The sequence below is a fragment of the Remersonia thermophila genome, chromosome 1, assembly GCF_042764415.1.
Source record: "Remersonia thermophila strain ATCC 22073 chromosome 1, whole genome shotgun sequence".
NCBI classification, from domain to species: domain Eukaryota; kingdom Fungi; phylum Ascomycota; class Sordariomycetes; order Sordariales; family Chaetomiaceae; genus Remersonia; species Remersonia thermophila.
Window position 1 is genome coordinate 1,984,265 of NC_092217.1, and position 18,592 is coordinate 2,002,856.

Genomic DNA, 18,592 nt, shown 5'->3' on the forward strand with positions numbered 1-18,592 from the left:
CAGCCTTGGTATTTCTCCAAGGCCCTGCATCCTCGTCCTTCACCTGAACGGCGGCTTCCGGCCACGCGATGGTATATCTGTCGTCTTCCCAATGTCAACCTTGACATTCTCCACATGGGATGGCAAGGTTCGTCTGAAGGGCGACAGACAAGCCCATGGGCCGATCCGAACGCACATGCTCCCGTTGCCGTCGGCAGCATGCAATCTAGCGTCTCTTCCGTTCGGGTTTCCTGGATCCAGCGTAGCAACACGTCCGAAACCTCGTGCCTTTTTTTTTTTTCCTTTTTGTTTTTCATTCCAACCGGGCCGTTCCAGCCTCTGAGCTTCTTGGGATGCAGATTGATTCACATCGCATCGTCACCGCTGCGTCGTTGACGATCTTGAACCGACGAATCATCAGGCTAGGCCGATGGAGCGGCTGCTGCCCCGCCGTCCATTGGGCGCTTCCTTGCATGTCGACGACGAACTTCGGAGCCAATGAGAGCCCGACGAAAGCTGCCCACTTTCCTAATTCGCCTCTGTTTTCCTGCGAGAACGATCGGCCTATTTTTAACGCTTCCTCCCCTCTCCAGCAAAAAAAAACCCTCGCGACTCTCGTGGCATATAGCACAATCAATAGTTCGCCATGATCCCGCTCAGCAAGCGAACGTTTAGTTCAACCTTATCGGACCATCTCTTGTGATGCCAATGGTGCCGTTGCTCTCCTCAACCTCGGCAGTCCCAGCACATCGCGGTGGAGGCCGACGGGTCGCCGAGCACACCCCATGCGTTACGATGTGAACTCGAACGCCAGCCCGGATAGGAATGGACTCGCTCACCGCTCCGGAGCAAAACCGGCCCGGCTTTGGCGTGAAGGAAGCATCTTGTGCGCATGTGTCGTGTCTGGACGTTTGTTTTCCCCATAGCGGACGCCACGCCGTGCATAGGGAACCCCGCCCGACGCCCTGTTCCATTGCACTGCGGAGATCCCACTCAGACCGGCGGTGCAAAGAGCCGAGCGGATCATCGCTCCACAGCCGCTTCATCAATGCGGACGGGAAATATGAAGCCAGATCCGGACCTATGCCTGCGGACGACGGGGCCCCACCCCACCCCGCCATTGCACCCGTCATTCCGCCCACGCTTCTTCTTGGCCTGTGGCCGCTTGGTGATGAAGCCGGTGGTGGATTCTCCATCCCAGAGAGGAGGGACTGGCACCACGAGGATTGTTGGCAGGCAAGCAGGATTGCGCTCGCTTTCTTTTCTTTTCTTGTTGCCCTTTCTCCTTGCTCTCGTCTCTGAAACCATTCGCAAGCATCAGCTCGTATGCCATGCAGGTTCCATGCTGCAGAGGCTTGGAGAGAAGCATCGCTGCTGGCCAATGCCAATTGCCTTGAGCAAACCAACCAACCAGGGAGAGATCGAGATGATGATGTGACTGGGTAGCCTTACGTACACACACAACCGCCGTCACCACCTACACCGTATGCGGCTCTCGTCCAGTTAACTAGCCAGAGTTACCGCCTCGCCGGTTCCTCTCCTCAGGATCACAACGCCCCGCGCCAACCTGCGTCATAACTGCCCACCCGGCGCCGCCACGCCTGGGGCTACCAACTGCCAACGCACTTCACGCCATGAGGTGGGCCGACGCCGCAGCCATACCACACGCAGCCGCAGCTGATGGCTCAACCCTGGGCTCCTCTCGCCGGCAACCAGCGCCAGCGACCAGACCCAAGCAACCTAAGCCCAGGCAGCGCATGGCGTAGGAGTACGTCGTACTGCCGCACACATGCGCCGAGGTCACACAGCAAACTCGCCCTCCCAAAACGCCTTCACCCCGTCGGGATCCTCCCCTTCCCATGAATGTATCCTTGCTACAAGATCTGCCAGCCCGCTCCACCGCCTGCCGAGCGCCTCCGCCTCCGCCGTCGCCACGCGGCTCGATGACAGCCCCGAGGCCGCCAGGGTCCGCACGTAGGCCCCTCCTCTGCCTCCTCTGCCTGCATCTGCCACCGGCGCGGGCGTAGGATGGCTCGTGGAGCAGTAGGGCAGCAGCTCGCGGAGGGCGTCGGGCTTTTCCTCTGGGCGTTGCAACGCGGCGGCGAACGAGGCGTGGAAGGCGTGGAGGGCGGTCGTGATGGCGGTCGCGGCTGCTGTTGCCGAGAGGGCGTCGGTAGGTCCTGACGGGTCCAAGGCGGGACTCGAGGCGGCGGAGATGGCGGGGATGGCGGGGATGATTGGGAGGGTGCAGCCTTGTGTTGCGAGCCTTGTCCTGGTGTTAGCGACGCTGGGAATGCCGCGTGGTTGGTTGCGTCGAGCCTCCGGGGTCAGAGACAACGCACTTGACGTGGAGCTCCATGAGGGAGCTCATCGCGGCCGGGGCTCCCTCCGGGTGGTATAGGAGGAAGACGATGGCGGCGTCATGGCTGGTGTTGTGACCGCAAAGCTGTTCGGCTCGGACGAGGGTTTGCGGGGAGCTGACATCCTCCGGAGCAAGGAGCAGGAGGCGGAATGGCGCGTGGCTTCCGGTGCGTGGGTTGATTGCGGACAAGGCCATGTCGTGAGTGACCAAGCCGGATTCTGTGCCTGTATCAGGGAGTCTCGTCTACCTAATGCGTGGCTCTCGCGGCTGGTAGCCTACCTCTCCATCGTCTCCCGTCCGCCTGGAAGAGGTGAGCTACGATAGCGGACCATCTGGGATGCTGCCGTAGGCTCGAGCACACCACATTGACGCCATGCCCGTCCTCGAGGCCGGCCATGGAAGGCGTTTTATTTTCCCAGATGCAAGCGAACGTCCGACAAGAGAAAATGGAGAGGCGTTCCAGTATTTGTCTATCGGTAATGTAGGGTATCGCTCTATACCAACTTGCTTTGATGCCTTTATGCCAAATCTGTTCCTGTGGGGATGTTTGTGACCCAACCGGCGTTCCCCGTACCTTCCCCATCGAACCCTTAGGTACCTGATGAACGAAACGTACACTCAAGCTCCAAGGCAGGCGCCAACAAGCAGCCATGCGCTGAAGCCGAGAAGGTAAACCCCGATCTCCTTGTCCAATCCTGGACCTGATGGGGCATCCGATCTAGATTTCGCAATCATCATGTATCCTGCGACCCTTTCCGAGCTTGCGCCGGACCCTGGGTGTTCGCGAGACTTGAGCTCATCCCAGACCTGACCGTTCAGTCCAGGCATTCTCCACGGGTCTGGAGCAGAAGAAGAGTCCAGGAGCCTTCGATCCTCAAGCCGCCGAAGTGGTCGGCGCAGGAGGCAACAGCGGCTGTTTCGTCTTGGGGTCCTTGAACGCCCTCAAGGCCTCCTCGATATGCCTCACCCGTTCTTCGTGCTCCTTCTCTTTCGCCTCCAGCTTCTCCTCCTTGATCCTCAGCTCCTCGGTTCGCCTCTGGAGCTCCTCGATCAGCTGCAGATTCCTATCCGGCTTCTGCGACGCTCTCCAGTACTCGTACGTGACCAGGCCGCCAGCGACGGCGAGGATGAAGATGTCGCCGATGACGTCGGCGAACAGGTCGACCGCCTTGGCCTCGGGAAGCGACCGGAACTTGCGCTTCCACACGCTCTGCGGCACCTCGGCCGTGGGGTGCGACTCGCGCGGCGTCGTTCCGTACTTGGCACGGAGCTCCTCCTCCTTTCTGACCTGCTCCTCCGTCTTCACGGTGGGAGCCTCGGCCTTCTCCTTGGCCCGCTGCTCGGCCGCCGGGTTCCGCAGCACGGCGACCTGCAGGCGCATGTTGATCTGATGGATGGTCTGCCCATAGCGCGCAGCAAAGGCTCGGAACCGCTCGTGCTCGTGCGCTTGGCGTTTGATGTGGTTCTGCGAGGCCGGCGTCAGCGGGGGAGCAGAAGGGACAGGGGAGCAGGGATGGGACAGGGCAGACGAACCGCTCCGTACTTGGAGACGTGCCGCACAAACAGCGCTGCAAGCTTGAAGAGGGGCAGAGACACCATGACGGGAAGCTGGCAAAAGCCTCCGGGACCTGAGACCCTCACGTGCAAGGATCTGTCGTGTGCCGGGGGAGACGAGCGAGCAACGAGCACGGCTCGTTCGTTGGGTGTGTCGATCGTGCGAAAGAGAGAGAGAGAGAGAGAAAGAAAGAAAGAGAGATAACGTGGCCTATAGCAGACAGCGTCCCTACTTCAGTGGCATTCTAGTATCCTGCTGAGCTTGGCTGGTGCGCCATCGAAGCATGCGCATGGCTGGATTTTGCGCCGGCGTCACGGCGTTGATGATGGACGGTTCGGCTTCGGCGGGGTGCTGACGAAGCCCAAGCAGCCAATCAGGGGCCGGCCGAGAGGGTTGCGGACGGAGCTTCGCGGGAGCTTAATTCGGCCCCTGTCGCCGACGGGGCCATCGTTGCTGGGCAACTGACAAGGCCACAACAAGGACCCTGGAAGCCACCAAATCTCGATCCACCCTTTGAAACCTTCCCGTCAGGTCAGACACGATTTCCGCGCGACACCCTTCCCTTCAACACCATCGGCATCCGGGGAGCACGGTCAACTTTGGCCCAGTTGCCCGCGTCTACTGCTCCGCGGCGTGCATTCAATTCGGACAGCGGCGTCTGCTTGCCCTGCCGCCCATTGTTTACCGTCGGGCCGTGGCTTTGCATCCAAAAAGCGGTCTGCAGCTCAGCAGCCGTTGCTTGCTGGCTTCTCGTCCGCTTTGCAAACGGCACGCACCACCACCAGCTTCCCTCTCCACCCACAGCGCTTTGCTGATCCCATCCCGAGTCCACGGGCTCGCGACGTCGAAATGGAGGCCTTGTCCCCCCGGGATGCTAATGCCCAACGGCCCCCTCGACCGCAGGAGCTCAAAACGAAGGCGGTCGCTCAGCTCAAGTCGTCGAGGGACAAGGAGCACCCGCCGCCCCCGCCCAACCACGTTGTCGAGCCGCCGAGCTCCGACCGCAAGGATGGCGCCGTGTACCAGGTGGGCAAGCTTCTAGGCAAGGGCGGGTTCGCCATCTGCTACGAGGCCAAGGCGGCCGGGGCGTCGAAACGCGTCGCCCTCAAGATCGTCAAGAGCAAGATGCCGACCAAGATGGAGCAGAAGGTATGGCCACCTACCCGCCGACCCCCTCGGAAGGCTGCGAAGGGAGCGAACCCCCCGCTGATGGATCTCCCCCCCCTCGCGATAGTTCCAAACCGAGCTCCAGATCCACTCCAAGATGCGCCACCAAAACATCGTCCAGTTTCAGCGCGCCTTCACCTTCGAGAGCTGCACCTACCTGGTGCTCGAGCTGTGCCCCAACGGCTCGCTGATGGACATGGTCAAGCGCCGCAAGGGCCTCACCGAGCCCGAGGTCCGCTTCTACACGGTCCAGATCGCCGGCGCCATCAAGTACATGCACGCCAAGGGCATCATCCACCGCGATCTCAAGATGGGCAACATCTTTCTCGACAAGCACATGAACGCCAAGATTGGCGACTTTGGCCTGGCCGCGCTGCTGCTTACCGGCAAGGACATGCAGGTCATGCGCCGGACGACGCTGTGCGGCACGCCCAATTACATCGCCCCGGAGATCCTGGAGAAGGGCAAGAAGGGCCACGATCACATGGTTGACATTTGGAGCCTGGGCATCATCGTGTACGTTGGGCTGCGGGGAGGCAGACGGCTCAGAAAGGCAACGTTGCTAACCGCGCCACAGCTTCGCCATGTTCACGTCGAAGCCCCCGTTCCAGTCGTCGACGACGGACGAGATCTACCGCCGCGCCAGAGACCGCGATTACGAATGGCCTTCGACCGAGGACTCGCAAAAGACGGTGAGCCAAGAGGCCAAGGATCTCGTTGCCGCCATGCTCCAGGACGCGGACCAGAGGCCTGATCCCGACACCATCATCGCCCATCCCTTCTTCACCACCGGCTACATGCCGACCCCGGCCGAGATCACCTCGAAGCTGCGCGAGGCGCCGCCCGAGAACCCGGCCTTCTACGAGCCCCTCAAGAACGACCAGGCCAGGTCCCGCAATCTCCGGAACGTCCAGGAGATGTGCCAGGAATGCGGCGTCGGGCCCTGGTGCCAGTCCAAGCTCGTCTTCAGGAATATCTGGCGCGAGATGGCCGAGGAGGAGCAGAACGGCCTGACTCCGGTCATCCCCCTGGCCGAGGGCGTCGTCTACCGGCCCTACGACGAGATCAAGGCGGAGCAGAAGCAGCTGCTGAGGCAGGCCGCGCAGCACACGGCCAAGCCGCCGTCCCAGCCGTCGGAGAAGAGCGACGAGGCGACAACGACGTCGCTGAGGGAAGCCGTGCCATCGCAGCGGACCTCTCTGCTCCGGGCCCCGCCTCAGAGCTTCGCCGCCCAGCAGCGGGCTCAGCACCGGCCGGCCGCCACGGCGGCTGCCACCGGCCTCACCCGATCCAAGACGGTGAGCGAGCCCGCCGCTCGCACCGTCACCCTGCGTCCACGCGCCCCCCGCGAGGCGGATCCGGTTGCTCAACCACCGCCAGCCGCCGACGAGGCCGAGACGGTGGCCCGGACCACCAGGTCAACACGCAGCCTCCGCAGCCAGCTTGCCTCGGCACGCAGCCAAGCCGCCGCGGATGAGCAGCAAGCCGCCCCGCCCCGCCGTTCGCAATCCACGCGTGAGAATCGCCACCAAGAGGACCGTCTCTCCCTCTTCGGCCCGTCCGAGCACCAGGAAGACGTCCCCGGCACGCAGCCCGACGTGGTGCTCGCGCGGCTGCGCAAGCTGCAGGCCGAGCTCGAGCGGGCGCTCAACGCCCGCACCATGGCTCTCATGTCGGCTCGCGACAGGATGGCGCCGCCTTCGCCCCCGCCCATCGTGGTCAAGTGGGTGGACTACACCAACAAGTTTGGCTTGGGATACGTGCTGAGCGAAGGGAGCGTGGGTTGCATCCTGCGGAGCATTCCCGCCGGCACGACGACGGCGGCCGGCGACGAGGCGATGCTGCCGCCGGCTTGCTTGCTCGTGCACGGCGCGGAGAGGCACTGCATGAGGAAGGACGATGCGACGTACCCGGCCCGGCATCAGATCGTGCCCATGAGCGAGGGGATTTACTTTTACGAGAACAACGGCGAGAGCGGCGTTTCCCGCGTCCGGGTGAGCTCGGAGAGCTTTACCGTGCCGGTCCACCCGGACGGCACCGTCGGAAAGCTCTCGGCCGGCAAGGACATCTACGACCACCGTAAGCGCGAACGCATCGTGCTGTGGAAGAAGTTTGCCAACTACATGATGGCGCACGGGCGCGAGATGGAGAGCCCCGCCTCGTCGTCGTCGTCGTCAGCGTCGGGCAACAAGGCGGCCCGGGACGACGACGAGCTTCGGGCGCCCACCATGAGGGACCCGTCGGCCGCCCCCTCCGACGTGGTCACCTTCTACCAGCGCTTCGGCGACGTCGGCTGCTGGATGTTTGCCGACGGCCACATGCAGTTCAACTTCCCCGACCACACAAAGATCGTGCTCGACGCGGCGGGCGTGTGGTGCCACTTTTGGCACCTGCCCGAGGACGCGGCGCGCAGGCTGACCGAGACGGGCGAGCTGGCCGAGTCGGCGCTCGACGGGAGGTCGGTCCTGTCGTACCCGCTGCAGACCCTGCTGAACTTTGGCAAGGGGTCCGGGACGTTGTCGTCGTCGTCTTCGGGCTCGTCGCTTTCGTCGTCGTCCGGGTCGAGCTCCTCGTCGCGGAGGAGGCCCGACATACCGGCCTCGCTCCGCGGCATCCCCGAGGCGAACCAGTTCCGCCGCAAGATCGAGTTTATCCGCGACGCCGTGCGCGAGTGGACGGCCAACGGCGGGCTGGGCAACAGCGACCTGAGCCGGGAGCGCCGGCTGAGGTGGATGGGGGCGCGCGAGATCCCTCCCGCCTCGTCGGGCGCCGGCTCGAGCAAGCACGTGTGGGTGACCATCGGAGCGCGCAAGGGCGACGAGAGGGTCGCGGCCTTTGTGGATCCGCGCAAGCCTTGGGTGCTGGGGGAGGATGTGGATGAGAGGAGGCGGTAGATGGATTTCCCTGGTCTTTTCGTCCTTCCAGGCGTTGGGTTGCTCAAGCGAGGCGCGGGGTTTTGGTAGCGGCGATGGTTGTTGTTGTTGTTGTCGTTGGACACGTCATGACGAGATGACTCTTTTTATCGTTTCTTTTTTTTTCTTCCTCTTTTCTCTTCTCGCTTGTATTGCATCTTCCGTCAGGGCGTGGTGGTGGTGGGTGTGGGTTTGTCGGTTGGGTGTCTCAGAGGATTCCATGCCCATTCGTTACGCTTGGTTGTGTTTGGGTTGGAGCGGTATATCTCGGTGACTCGAATCGATTTCCAGCTCGTCCCTGTGGCCTCGTCTTTTGCCATGCCGGTGAGACCTCGAAGTATCTCATCAGCATCTCTTCGTTGTGATATCGGCACGAGTTCGACGAAATCATCGCAGGGCGTTCGGGCCCCATGGTTTTCAACGCCCACACCCATGCCTATGCAACATCTTGATCATAATACCTGATGCATCACCCGCATCAGGCACCCCTTCACCTGCATGAGCAAGAAGAAACCGTACCAGAAAAAGAAAAACAGATGGAAGGTGATATCAATTCATCATCATGACGATCCGTCAAGGAAACGCAACCCGGTCGTCATCTCCTGGCCTTGAAGGGCCATATACCATATACACATAATATTCTCCCGAATCCTACCGCCACCCAGAATTCGCTCATGAATGAGTTCCAGCTCTGTCACACCAACATGCAACCCAAACCAACAACCAAAAAAAAAAAAAAAAAAAAAAAAACGAGCTTGAGGTATCCTTGATCCATCACAACCACCTTCTTGTTTTTCCCCCGGGTGGTTCCAACCCGACCGCCCAAACATCAAGACAAAAACCGCCGACACCTCGAGCACGCTTGATTTCATTTTCCTCCTCGTGCTGCCGCTCACTCGGCACCGTCGGTGATCTCTGCGTTCCAATCCTTGCGAATGTACAGCTCGTCGAGCGTCTCCGTCTTGTCGATCACCAGGCCCTTCTCGTTGGCCAGGTGCAGCAGGCAGATGAAGCAGAAGCTGGTCGAGATGTCGTCCATGACAGACTTGGGGTAGACGCGCTGCAGGCCGTTGACGACGTCGGTGAAGCGGAGGGTGGGGTCTGCCGGCTTGCCGTTGGCGTCGGGGGCGGTGATGCCGTTGGCGCCGTTGTTGACGTCCGGGGGAGCGGGGGTCATGAGCCGGCTTGCGTCGCTGTGGAGGGTTTGGTCGGGTTGGTTCTAGATGGAATGAGTTAGGGTTCTTTTTCTCTTCTCTTTGTTGTGGTGAAAACAGAGGAGAAAGGGGGACAAAACAAAAAAAGACATACCTCCAAGCTTTCAAAGCCCATGCCCTTCCAAATCTCCTCCTTCAACCTCCTCACGTCCACCTTCTTGGCCACGCGCGCATACTGCACGTACTCGGGCCTGACGCGACGGTTCTGCGTCACCAGCATGGTCCCGAACGCCAGGTCCGCCGGGTTCGTCACCGTCAGCCCGCCGAACGCGCCCGTCATGCCCACGTCCGTCATGCCGGGCATGCCCGCCGCCTCGGGCGAGAAGTGCTCGCGGGCGTCGGCGAACTCGTCGTCCATGTCTTCGTCGTCGTCGTTGTTGCCATCGCCGCCGGCGAAGGGCAGGCCGTCGTCGAGGAAGAAGTTGGCGTCGTAATCGCCCTGCGGCAGGTCCTCGTCTTCGGTCGAGGGGCGGACGTGGTGGTCGGGCTGGAGCGGCGCCTTTTGGGACGCCCAGAAAGCCTCGTCCATCTCGCCTTCGGGCACGTCGTCGGGGCGCTGGCCGTCGGCAACGTTGCCGATGCGGCTGCCGTTGAGGACGCGGCGGCGGCTCATGCGGGCGCGAGGCTTGAGGAAGAGGCTGAGGAGCTGCTTGGAGCTGAAGTGCTTGTCGTCGGGGAGCAGGTTGCGCGACTTGGACTTCCAGTCCTTCTTGGGCATGGAGATGGTCGAGTTGGAGGAGGCCTGGGTGTAGAGGAGGTCGGCGATGGCCGGGTCGAGGGGCGCGGCAAAGTCGATCTCGAAGGGCTGCTTCTCCTTGCGCTGCTTGGCGGGCTCGTTGGGCTTGTTGACATCCTTGATCTTGCGTATCCTCCAGTGCTCGGCGCTGGTCCAGTTCTTTTGCAGGGCCTGGTCGAAGTAGCTCAGGATGTCCTCGTGCAGGCGGTCCGGCTGCTGGGCGTGCCGCATGGAGATGGCGAACTCGCCGACGCCGGGACCGTCGAGCAGATCGGCGCTGTTTCCTTCGCCGTCGGCGCCGGCGTCGTCGTCGCCCATGGCCAAATCGCCATCGTAGCGGCGCACCATCATCTGCGGCTCCAGGGCGGCCTCGCGGGCCCAGGCCTCGCCGCCCTCGCCGAAGCCGGCGTCGGCGCCCAGGTCGAAGGCGCCGAGCCCGTCGTCGTCGTCGAAGCCGAGAGGGTTCTCGTCGTCGATGAACATGCCCGACTTGTCGCCGACGCCGCCGGGGCCGGGCGTCTTTTCCTTCCAATCCTCCGGGGCCCGCAGGAAGGGAATGTCGAGGGACCCGGACGGGTCGCCGAGGTCGAACGTCTTGAGCGACGGGCAGACGTCCAGGCTGTCGAGGATGCTCAGGTCCGGGAAGAAGCGCGCGCCGAGGCCGGCCACGTCGATCTCGACCTCCTCCTCCTCCTTCTCCTCTTCTTCTTCTTCCGCCTGCTGCTTATCCTCCTCGACCAGGTCGGGGGCCGGCGTCATCTCCTGGTCGACCATGGACGCGTTGTCGTCGGCGTTGGCACCGTCCATGTCATCCTGGTCATCTTTCCTCCGTTGAGCCTTGGAGGCAGCCTCGGCGGCATCCTCGGCGTCGTCGCTGCTGTCGAAGACGATGCGGCCCTGCGAGTCGATCATCAGGTGGTTCAGCAGCAGGCCCTTGGCGCCGCCCTCGTCGAAATCGGCCGAGGCCTTCTTGAAGAGGGGGTCGACGGCGAACTCGAGCTCGAGCTTCTTGAGCTGCAGGGAGGCGAAGGAGGGGGCGAGGGTGGCCTCGGAAGAGCGCTGCGTCTTTTTCTTTTGCTTCTTGCGGACGTTGCCGTCCTCGTCGACCTCGTCTTCGTCGTCGTCGTCGTCGGCGCCTTCGTCGCGGTCCTTGCGCTTGTTCTCGCGGCTGTCGGCCAGGCCGCTCAGCAGCTTTCCCGTCTCGGTGGCGACGCTGTCGACGCGGCTCGTGTAGATCTTGACGCAGCCGTCGAGGGTGCAGCTGGCCTTTTGGAAGTTGACGCCGTCGCCCTCCTTGAGCAGGGACATGTCGTGGAAGTAGTCGATGAGGGCAAAGTTCCACGAGTTGGCGGCGTTGATCTTGTTGTCGGTGGCCATCTTCATCCACTCCTCAAAGTTGGCGAGGATGGGCACGCGCTTCATGGGGGTGACGGCGCGGCCGCCGACCACGAGGGGCTCCTCATCGTCGAGGATGACGGGGCCGGCGCCGCTCCGGCGGCGACGCGGGGTGCGGGGGCTCGAGTTGGGCGACTGGCTATCCTGGAGCCCGATGAAGGAGGAGTTTGACTTGCGGGGGGTGCTGGTGGCGGCGGCGCGGAGCTGGTTGATCTGGGCCTCGTGGGCGGCCTTTCGCTCGTGGGAACGTTGTGTCTTTTCCTGGGCATCGTCGTTGAGAGGGATCCTGGCCCGGGGGGGTGGGGGGGGGGGGGGTTGGTCAATAGAGGGTTCTATCAAAACGAAGGAAAAAGAAAAAAGGACTCCCAGACACCAACGGGCTGACGACGACTCACTTGATGGGAGACTTGAAAGGCGACGCACCCAGAGAGCCGGAGGCGACTCTGCTCCCGCTGCGGCGGGCCTGGGGGACGCGAGGCATGGCTGTGGTGAGGTTGGCGGACCTGATTCGGCGTGGATGGCGGGGAGATGGCGGGGAGATGGCGGGGAGATGGCGGGGAGATGGCGGGGAGAGGAGGTGGTCGATTCTGCCCACCTACCTATGTCAGGGCATGTGGGAATGGGATAATGGGGGATCGCGTTGTGGTTTGGCGATGCGACACCGAAACTGTTTGTTTACGGTAAACCCTCGGGGTTGGGCCAGCGACGCCGGGGCGGGATTGGTCAGGGGGAAGCAGCAGCGTGGGGCTGCGGGGGTTGCGAGGGGCACCGTTTCGCACTGTACGCTGCACGTTGCGCATGGGCCGGAAGCCCAGCCAATCGTTGAGGTCCTTTGTTGTCGTTGGCTGGGCCCCGCCATTGGAGATGGAATGGATGCCTGAGGCGAAAAAAACCAGCGTTTCATGTAACCAGTAACCAAGTTTACACCCGTTACACAGCAGTTCGTTATCAGGCAGCAACGCGTGGAGAAGCTCCCGCCACAGTCACAAGCCAACACACGCAAGTACGAAGCACGTACGTACCGCAATACATCCAATTTCTGTGGCTTTCCATTTGCATTTCCAGTTCCTTTTCCTTTGCCTTTTTCGTTTCCCACTCTCCGTTCCTATTTTCCGTTCCCATTCCTATTCCCATTCCCATGCCTATTCTCTCCGATGCGTTGATGGATACAGAATGAATGAATGAAGCAATCAACGAATAAATGACCAAGGCTGGAAACCCCATCGCCAACTCGTACCCGACCTGAGCTCAAGAAGATGGAGGTGCATGTGTAATACACAATCGCAACGTCTTCAGTGCATTGGCTCTTCCCTAGTGTACCTTTATCGCCGTCTTGGTCTCTCTCCTCTCTCTCTCTCTCTCTCTCTTAAAACGAGACTCGCAGATCGCTGGCTCTTCATGGTGCGGCGACCCCGAGCCATTGGGTGAAACGAAAACGGCCTAGAGCTCGGATTTGGTAAAGGCCTCGTGAAAAGTCTCGAGGGGGTCCCGGTCAACAGTGCACCGAGGCTGGCGGTTCCCGGGTGTCGACGTCAAGCTAGATCCCGGAGGGTTGCACTGCACAGCCCCTCATCGACTACGCAGTACGTGCTGTACGCTCTTCGAATCCTACGAGACGGACAGGGACACGCACAGGGGGGACAACCAGGACCATCACACGCCAGCAAAGTGGCGTGCCACCTCCACGTCCACCACCACCACCACCACCAATGGCTCGGCAATATCAGCATCATCATCATTCTCTCACAACGTCCTCCAGATGAAAGCATTGGCCGAGCTCCAGCGTTTACAATAACGTTACCCCGGGGAATGATCGCGGCAGCCAGCGTCTTGCCGTCCAACAATACCCCGCCGACGCCCTGACTGACACTTCGGCTCGCCTCTCTTCCCCCCCCCCCCCTCTGTCTTGTCAAAGTGACGATTTCTGTCGCATCCTTTCTTCCTCATGCGGCGGGCGGTGCGCTGCTGCTGAGTTGACGACGCCCATGCTGCCGTCCGCTCCCGTGCGCGGCCCCATGCGCCGACGCGGCCGCCGATTCAGCACGCGGCCCGCCACGGGCGCCATGCTGCTGATCGCCGCCGTGGCCGCCATGGCCGCGTGGAAGTCGGGTCCCGGCGCCGGTCCTCCTCTCCCTCTCCATCATCAGCCGCTGTCTCCTCGATCGCTCGGCTCCCTAAAGGAAGCTGACTGCCGCCAAGTCCACCAAGCCGCCGACCAGTGCGCCTTCGTCCGGGCCCACTGCGCCGACGACGAGCCCGGCCTGCTGCACTACCTCACCTTCTACTACTGCCACCTCGGCACCGTCCGTCCCATCGCCTTTGCCGTCATCACCCTCTGGCTGGGTCTCCTCTTCACCGCCATCGGCCTCACGGCCAGCGACTTCTTTAGCCCCAACCTCAACACCATCGCCACCGTTCTCGGCATGAGCCAGAGCCTGGCCGGCGTGACCTTTTTGGCGTTTGGCAACGGCTCGCCCGACGTCTTCAGCACCTTCGCCGCCATGCGCTCCAACAGCGGCAGCATGGCCGTCGGCGAGCTCATCGGCGCCGCCGGCTTCATCACCGCCGTCGTGGCCGGCTCCATGGCCCTCGTCCGCGAGTTCAAGGTCAGCCGCCGCAGCTTCGTCCGCGACATTCTCTTCTTCATCGTTGCCATCTGCTTCACCATGGGCGTCTTGGCCGACGGCGAGCTGCACCTCTGGGAGTGCTTCGCCATGATCGGCTTCTACGGCTTCTACGTCTTGGTCGTCGTCGGCTGGCATTGGGTCACCACGTCGAGGAGGAACCGTCTCATGCGCGACGTGGCGGCGCGCGCCAGCGTCTACGCGGCGCCCGGCGCCGCCGCCGACGAGCTGGAGCCGTACCGGGACGAGCCCCACGATGACGACGAGACCGAGACCGACCCCGCCATGCGCCGCCGCGCCGCCGCCGACATCAGCGCCCTGGAGCGAGGGCCTCGGATCGAGGTGGACGGCGTGCCCGCCTTGGGGGACGACGAGGACGACGAAGAGCGCCGGAACCTCGTGGCCAGCGAAATGGCCAGCAGCATGCGCGTCAACCGCCCTCGCTGGAGCCGCAGCAACACCATCACCGCCGCCCCGATCCGGCCGAGCCTGGTGGGCGCGCTCGAGTTCCGGTCCGTCCTGTCCTCTCTCCAGAAGGAGAGAAACATGCCCATGGCCCCGCTCCACTCGCGGTCGCACTCGGCCCAGAGCTCGGGGGGCTTCGGGGCCCGCCCGCGCACCTCCACCATGCTGTCGGACGTCGTCGTCGTCGTCCCTGACGAGCCGCCGCGACCGCCGCCATCGCGCAGCGAAACCACCGCCGACCTCGCGGCCGACGGTGCCTCCTCGGTCCCCCACACGCCCGCGATCTCTCGGCCTCGTATCATGGACGGGATGCTCGCGCCGCCGCCGCCGCCGTCCGCCCTCGCGTCGCCCGCCGAGCCTGCCTCCGCTCAGGACTCGCAGCCTCCAAGGCCGGCGGACCAGCAAGCCCCCCTGCAGCTCCAGACAGCCCTCCTCGACGCCCGCGCGAGCGGTCTTTCGTCGCCGTCCCTGTCGTGCCCGGGCTTCTCCGAGTCGCCCGCCGCGCTGACCCCGCTCCCCGACCAGCAGCTGCCTTCGTTTTGCTTGCCCGGGTCCTCGGGCCCGCGGCGCCCATCGTTCCTGGCGTTGGACGAGCCGGAATCCCAGCCGCGACCGGTCCGGTGGTGGCCGTACGGCGTGCTTCCGCCGCCGCACGTCCTCCTCTCCACCTTCTTCCCGACCCTCCAGGACTGGGGGAACAAGACGCCGTGGGACAAGGCGGCCAGCCTCCTCTCGTTTCCCTGCGTCTTCTTGCTGGTGGCGACGCTGCCGGTCGTGGAGACGGAGAGAGCGTGCGACGACGATGCGCCGGGCGACGGGGGGGTGCCCAACACGCCGGAAACCGTGCACCTAGGCAACGTCGCCGCGCCGCCCGCCGTGACCGTCGAGGACGGCGTCGGGGCCGAGCCGGAGACGGAGTGGCAGGCCTACCGCCGGCGCGCCCGCTCCATCTCGTCCCGAACCTCGATGAGCCGCACGGCTTCGTGGCATTCCCTGCGCCAGCCCTCGCACGCCGCAGACGCGCTGCCCTCGCCGGCGCTCCCCCTCCCCAAGCCGCCGGAGCCGGCGGCCCTCTCCGCCGAGCTCGCCGGCTGGAACCGCTGGCTCGTGTCGGTCCAGCTCTTCACGGGCCCGCTCTTCGCGGCCGTCATCCTCTGGGCCAACCTCTCCCCCGACTCGCCTCGCGCCCTGCTCCGGCTGGTGCTCTGGTCGCTGCTCGTCTCGCTCTGCCTGCTGGCGGCGCTGCGGCTCACGACGACGCCCGACAGGAAGCCGCGCTACCACTTCCTGCTCTCCTTTCTGGGCTTCGTCATCGGCGTCGCCTGGATCAGCACCATCGCGGGCGAGGTCGTCGGCGTGCTCAAGGCGCTGGGCGTCATCCTGGGCATCTCGGAGGCGATCCTGGGGCTGACCGTCTTCGCCGTGGGCAACTCGCTCGGCGACCTCGTCGCCGACGTGACGATCGCGCGGCTGGGGCTCCCCGTCATGGCGCTGGCGGCGTGCTTTGGCGGGCCGATGCTCAACATCCTGCTGGGCATCGGCGTGGGCGGGGCCATCATGATGGTGGGCGCCGCGGACAAGCACCACGTCAAGCACCCGGACCAGCCGCGGCGGTACAAGCCGTACCGGATCCACATCGGCAGGTCGCTGCTCATCTCGGCCGTGACGGTGCTGTTGACGCTGCTGACGCTGCTGGTCGTGGTGCCGGCCAACAAGTGGGTGATGAGCCGCAAGATTGGGTGGGCCCTGATTGGGATATGGGGGGTCGGGACCTTGGTGAACCTGATGGTGGAGCTGAAGGGGGGCGGGCTGGATGTTTCGTTCCTAGGAGGAGGAGGAGGAGGACGAGCATTATGACGAGTTTGGAAGCGTTGCTCTGAGCCATTCAACACACAAGGTACCTAGGTCCCTATACTCCATACTGTACATACCTTACCTGGATGCATCCCTATGAATGCCTTTTGTCCCCTAGGTGAATCTTACCTACGGGGTTGACAATGGTTTGGCATAAAGCATAGTAGTTCAAGCAGAGCTGATGATGGCCCATCCCCCATGGCCGTGGTCTCGTGCTGTGTACCATGTATGTAAGCGCCATGTCGTATCGAGGAGACGGCGAACCGTACCCAAGCACCGTGCGCTCGTTACTGCGTACAGTAACTATGAACGTTTCGTATCCTACTAATACACAGTAGGTGCTTGGGTGCAGCAGCAGTGGAATGAGATGGTGGAGCCCAACTCTCTCGGCTCCCCGCCGCCCGCCCCTCCAGGGCAGCGCTGGCTCGGTTGGTCCCCTGACGGATGGATGGAGACAGGGAGCAGAGCTGAACCCCTGACCTCGGAACCCCGCTTGGCGGCCACGGGAGGGGTAGCCATGGGGGAGCTCCAGGTCGACAGGCTTGCAAGCTCCCAGTGGAGGAGGGGCGGGCATGCAGATGGACCTGGGCAACGTGGGGCAATGGCAGGCGATGGATGGTGTCCCCAAGGGCGTTGGGGGGCAACCCAAACGTCTTGACCGAAACTTGGATTGGAACATTCATTGCCCGGGACCAAATCCAACCAAAACCTGGAGAGTCAAGGGTCCTGACTCGCCGGCTCGTCTCTGCCCAACACAACCTAGCTTCGTCTCTCCGTCCAGCTTGGCTTGGCTTCCGGCGTTTCCCCCCCCAGCTTCAATTCCTACCTGCTTGGTGTTTGTTGATTCTCCTCTTTGCTCCTCCTGTTCTTGAGCATCATCAACACGTCCTCCTCGTCCTCCTCGTCTTGGTGTTCCCGCCCCCTCCAGCACCGCCACCACCACCACCACCACCAACAACAACAACAACAGCAACAGCAACCATGGCCGCCTCCTACCCGCCCCTCGCCGAGCGCGAGATCAAGAACACCATCTGCCTGTTCGATGTCGACGGCACCCTCACGCCGGCGCGCCTGGTACGTCGTGCCCCCTGCTTGCCTACCTGCTTGCCCGTGTCTCCCGGCCCCCCCGCCCGCCCCTTTTCTACGTGTCTGGCGACCGATGATGATGATGGTGATAAATAATGATGCTGACCCTTAGTTCTCTTCCCCCCCCCCCTCCCCCCAACCCACCTTTCTAGACGGCCTCCCCCGAGATGCTCGACCTCCTCGCGCGCCTCCGTCAAAAGGTCGCCATCGGCTTCGTCGGCGGCTCCGACCTGATCAAGCAGCAGGAGCAGCTCGGCGCGCCCGCGGGCAACGTCGACGTGACGACCCTCTTTGACTTTTGCTTCGCCGAGAACGGCCTGACGGCGTACCGCCTGGGCGAGCAGCTGCCCTCCAACAGCTTCATCAAGTGGATCGGCGAGGACCAGTACAAGGAGCTCGTCAGCTTCTGCCTGCACTACATTGCCGACCTCGACATCCCCGTCAAGCGCGGCACCTTTATCGAGTTCCGCAACGGCATGATCAACGTCTCGCCCATCGGCCGCAACGCCAGCGTCCAGGAGCGCAACGACTACGAAAAGTACGACCGCGAGCACGGCATCCGCAAGGCCTTTGTCGAGAAGCTGCGCGAGAGGTTCGGGCACCTGGGGTTGACGTGAGTAACTCCCTCCCTCTTTTTCTTTTGTCGTTCAGGCTGGATTGAAACGGCCCTTTTGCTTCCCGCGGGCGTGATCCGGACGCTCCTCTCCACCAAACCTTTTGCTAAGAAACACGCACGCGCAGCTTCTCCATTGGCGGCCAAATCTCGTTTGACGTCTTCCCCGCGGGCTGGGACAAGACGTACTGCCTGCAGCACATCGAGAACGAGGCCAAGCGGCCCGGCGGCGTGCACTACACCACCATCCACTTCTTTGGCGACAAGACCTTCCCCGGCGGCAACGACTACGAGATCTTTACCGACTCCCGCACCATCGGCCACACCGTCACGGGGCCTCAGGACACCATGGCCGAGCTCAAGAAGCTGTTTGATCTGTGAGAGAGAAAGAGAGAGAGAAAGGAGCAAAACCGGGGGATGGGCCTGCAAGGCAGCTCGTGCTTGATGTAGCGGGGAGGCAGCCATCGTCACGATATAGAGTAGAGGGCATGCGTTTGCTCTACCTATTTAGCGTATCCAGATAGGAAGTATTAATGAACAGTCGTGGCACCGCAAGCCGGGGTTGGCCACGATTCCAACATGTGTCCATGGACGGTGCAGGAGGGAATCAAGTCCCAACATCGAGAGAGG

At 62.9% G+C, this 18,592-nt stretch overlaps 5 protein-coding genes across 5 annotated transcripts; 3 read left to right on the forward strand and 2 right to left on the reverse strand.

The window, feature by feature from the left end:
- Positions 1 to 3,215: 3,215 nt before the first annotated feature.
- On the reverse strand, positions 3,216 to 3,940 carry VTJ83DRAFT_562 (uncharacterized protein; the record flags this gene model as incomplete). Its single annotated transcript, XM_071012240.1, has 2 exons — positions 3,216 to 3,806; positions 3,875 to 3,940. The coding sequence occupies 2 exons, from the start codon at positions 3,938 to 3,940 to the stop codon at positions 3,216 to 3,218; spliced, it is 657 nt and encodes a 218-aa protein (XP_070869915.1).
- Positions 3,941 to 4,745: 805 nt separating this feature from the next.
- VTJ83DRAFT_563 (uncharacterized protein) lies at positions 4,746 to 7,957 on the forward strand (the record flags this gene model as incomplete). Its single annotated transcript, XM_071012251.1, has 3 exons — positions 4,746 to 5,045; positions 5,131 to 5,579; positions 5,641 to 7,957. The coding sequence occupies 3 exons, from the start codon at positions 4,746 to 4,748 to the stop codon at positions 7,955 to 7,957; spliced, it is 3,066 nt and encodes a 1,021-aa protein (XP_070869916.1).
- Positions 7,958 to 8,867: 910 nt separating this feature from the next.
- Positions 8,868 to 11,801, reverse strand: VTJ83DRAFT_564 (uncharacterized protein; the record flags this gene model as incomplete). Its single annotated transcript, XM_071012262.1, has 3 exons — positions 8,868 to 9,194; positions 9,284 to 11,606; positions 11,716 to 11,801. The coding sequence occupies 3 exons, from the start codon at positions 11,799 to 11,801 to the stop codon at positions 8,868 to 8,870; spliced, it is 2,736 nt and encodes a 911-aa protein (XP_070869917.1).
- Positions 11,802 to 13,305: 1,504 nt separating this feature from the next.
- Positions 13,306 to 16,266, forward strand: VTJ83DRAFT_565 (uncharacterized protein; the record flags this gene model as incomplete). Its single annotated transcript, XM_071012273.1, has 1 exon — positions 13,306 to 16,266. The coding sequence occupies one exon, from the start codon at positions 13,306 to 13,308 to the stop codon at positions 16,264 to 16,266; it is 2,961 nt and encodes a 986-aa protein (XP_070869918.1).
- A 978-nt stretch (positions 16,267 to 17,244) lies between these two features.
- On the forward strand, positions 17,245 to 18,343 carry VTJ83DRAFT_566 (uncharacterized protein; the record flags this gene model as incomplete). The annotated part of the gene is made up of 3 exons (XM_071012284.1): positions 17,245 to 17,337; positions 17,502 to 17,962; positions 18,091 to 18,343. 3 exons carry the CDS (start codon positions 17,245 to 17,247, stop codon positions 18,341 to 18,343), a joined length of 807 nt encoding a protein of 268 aa, XP_070869919.1.
- Positions 18,344 to 18,592: the final 249 nt, after the last annotated feature.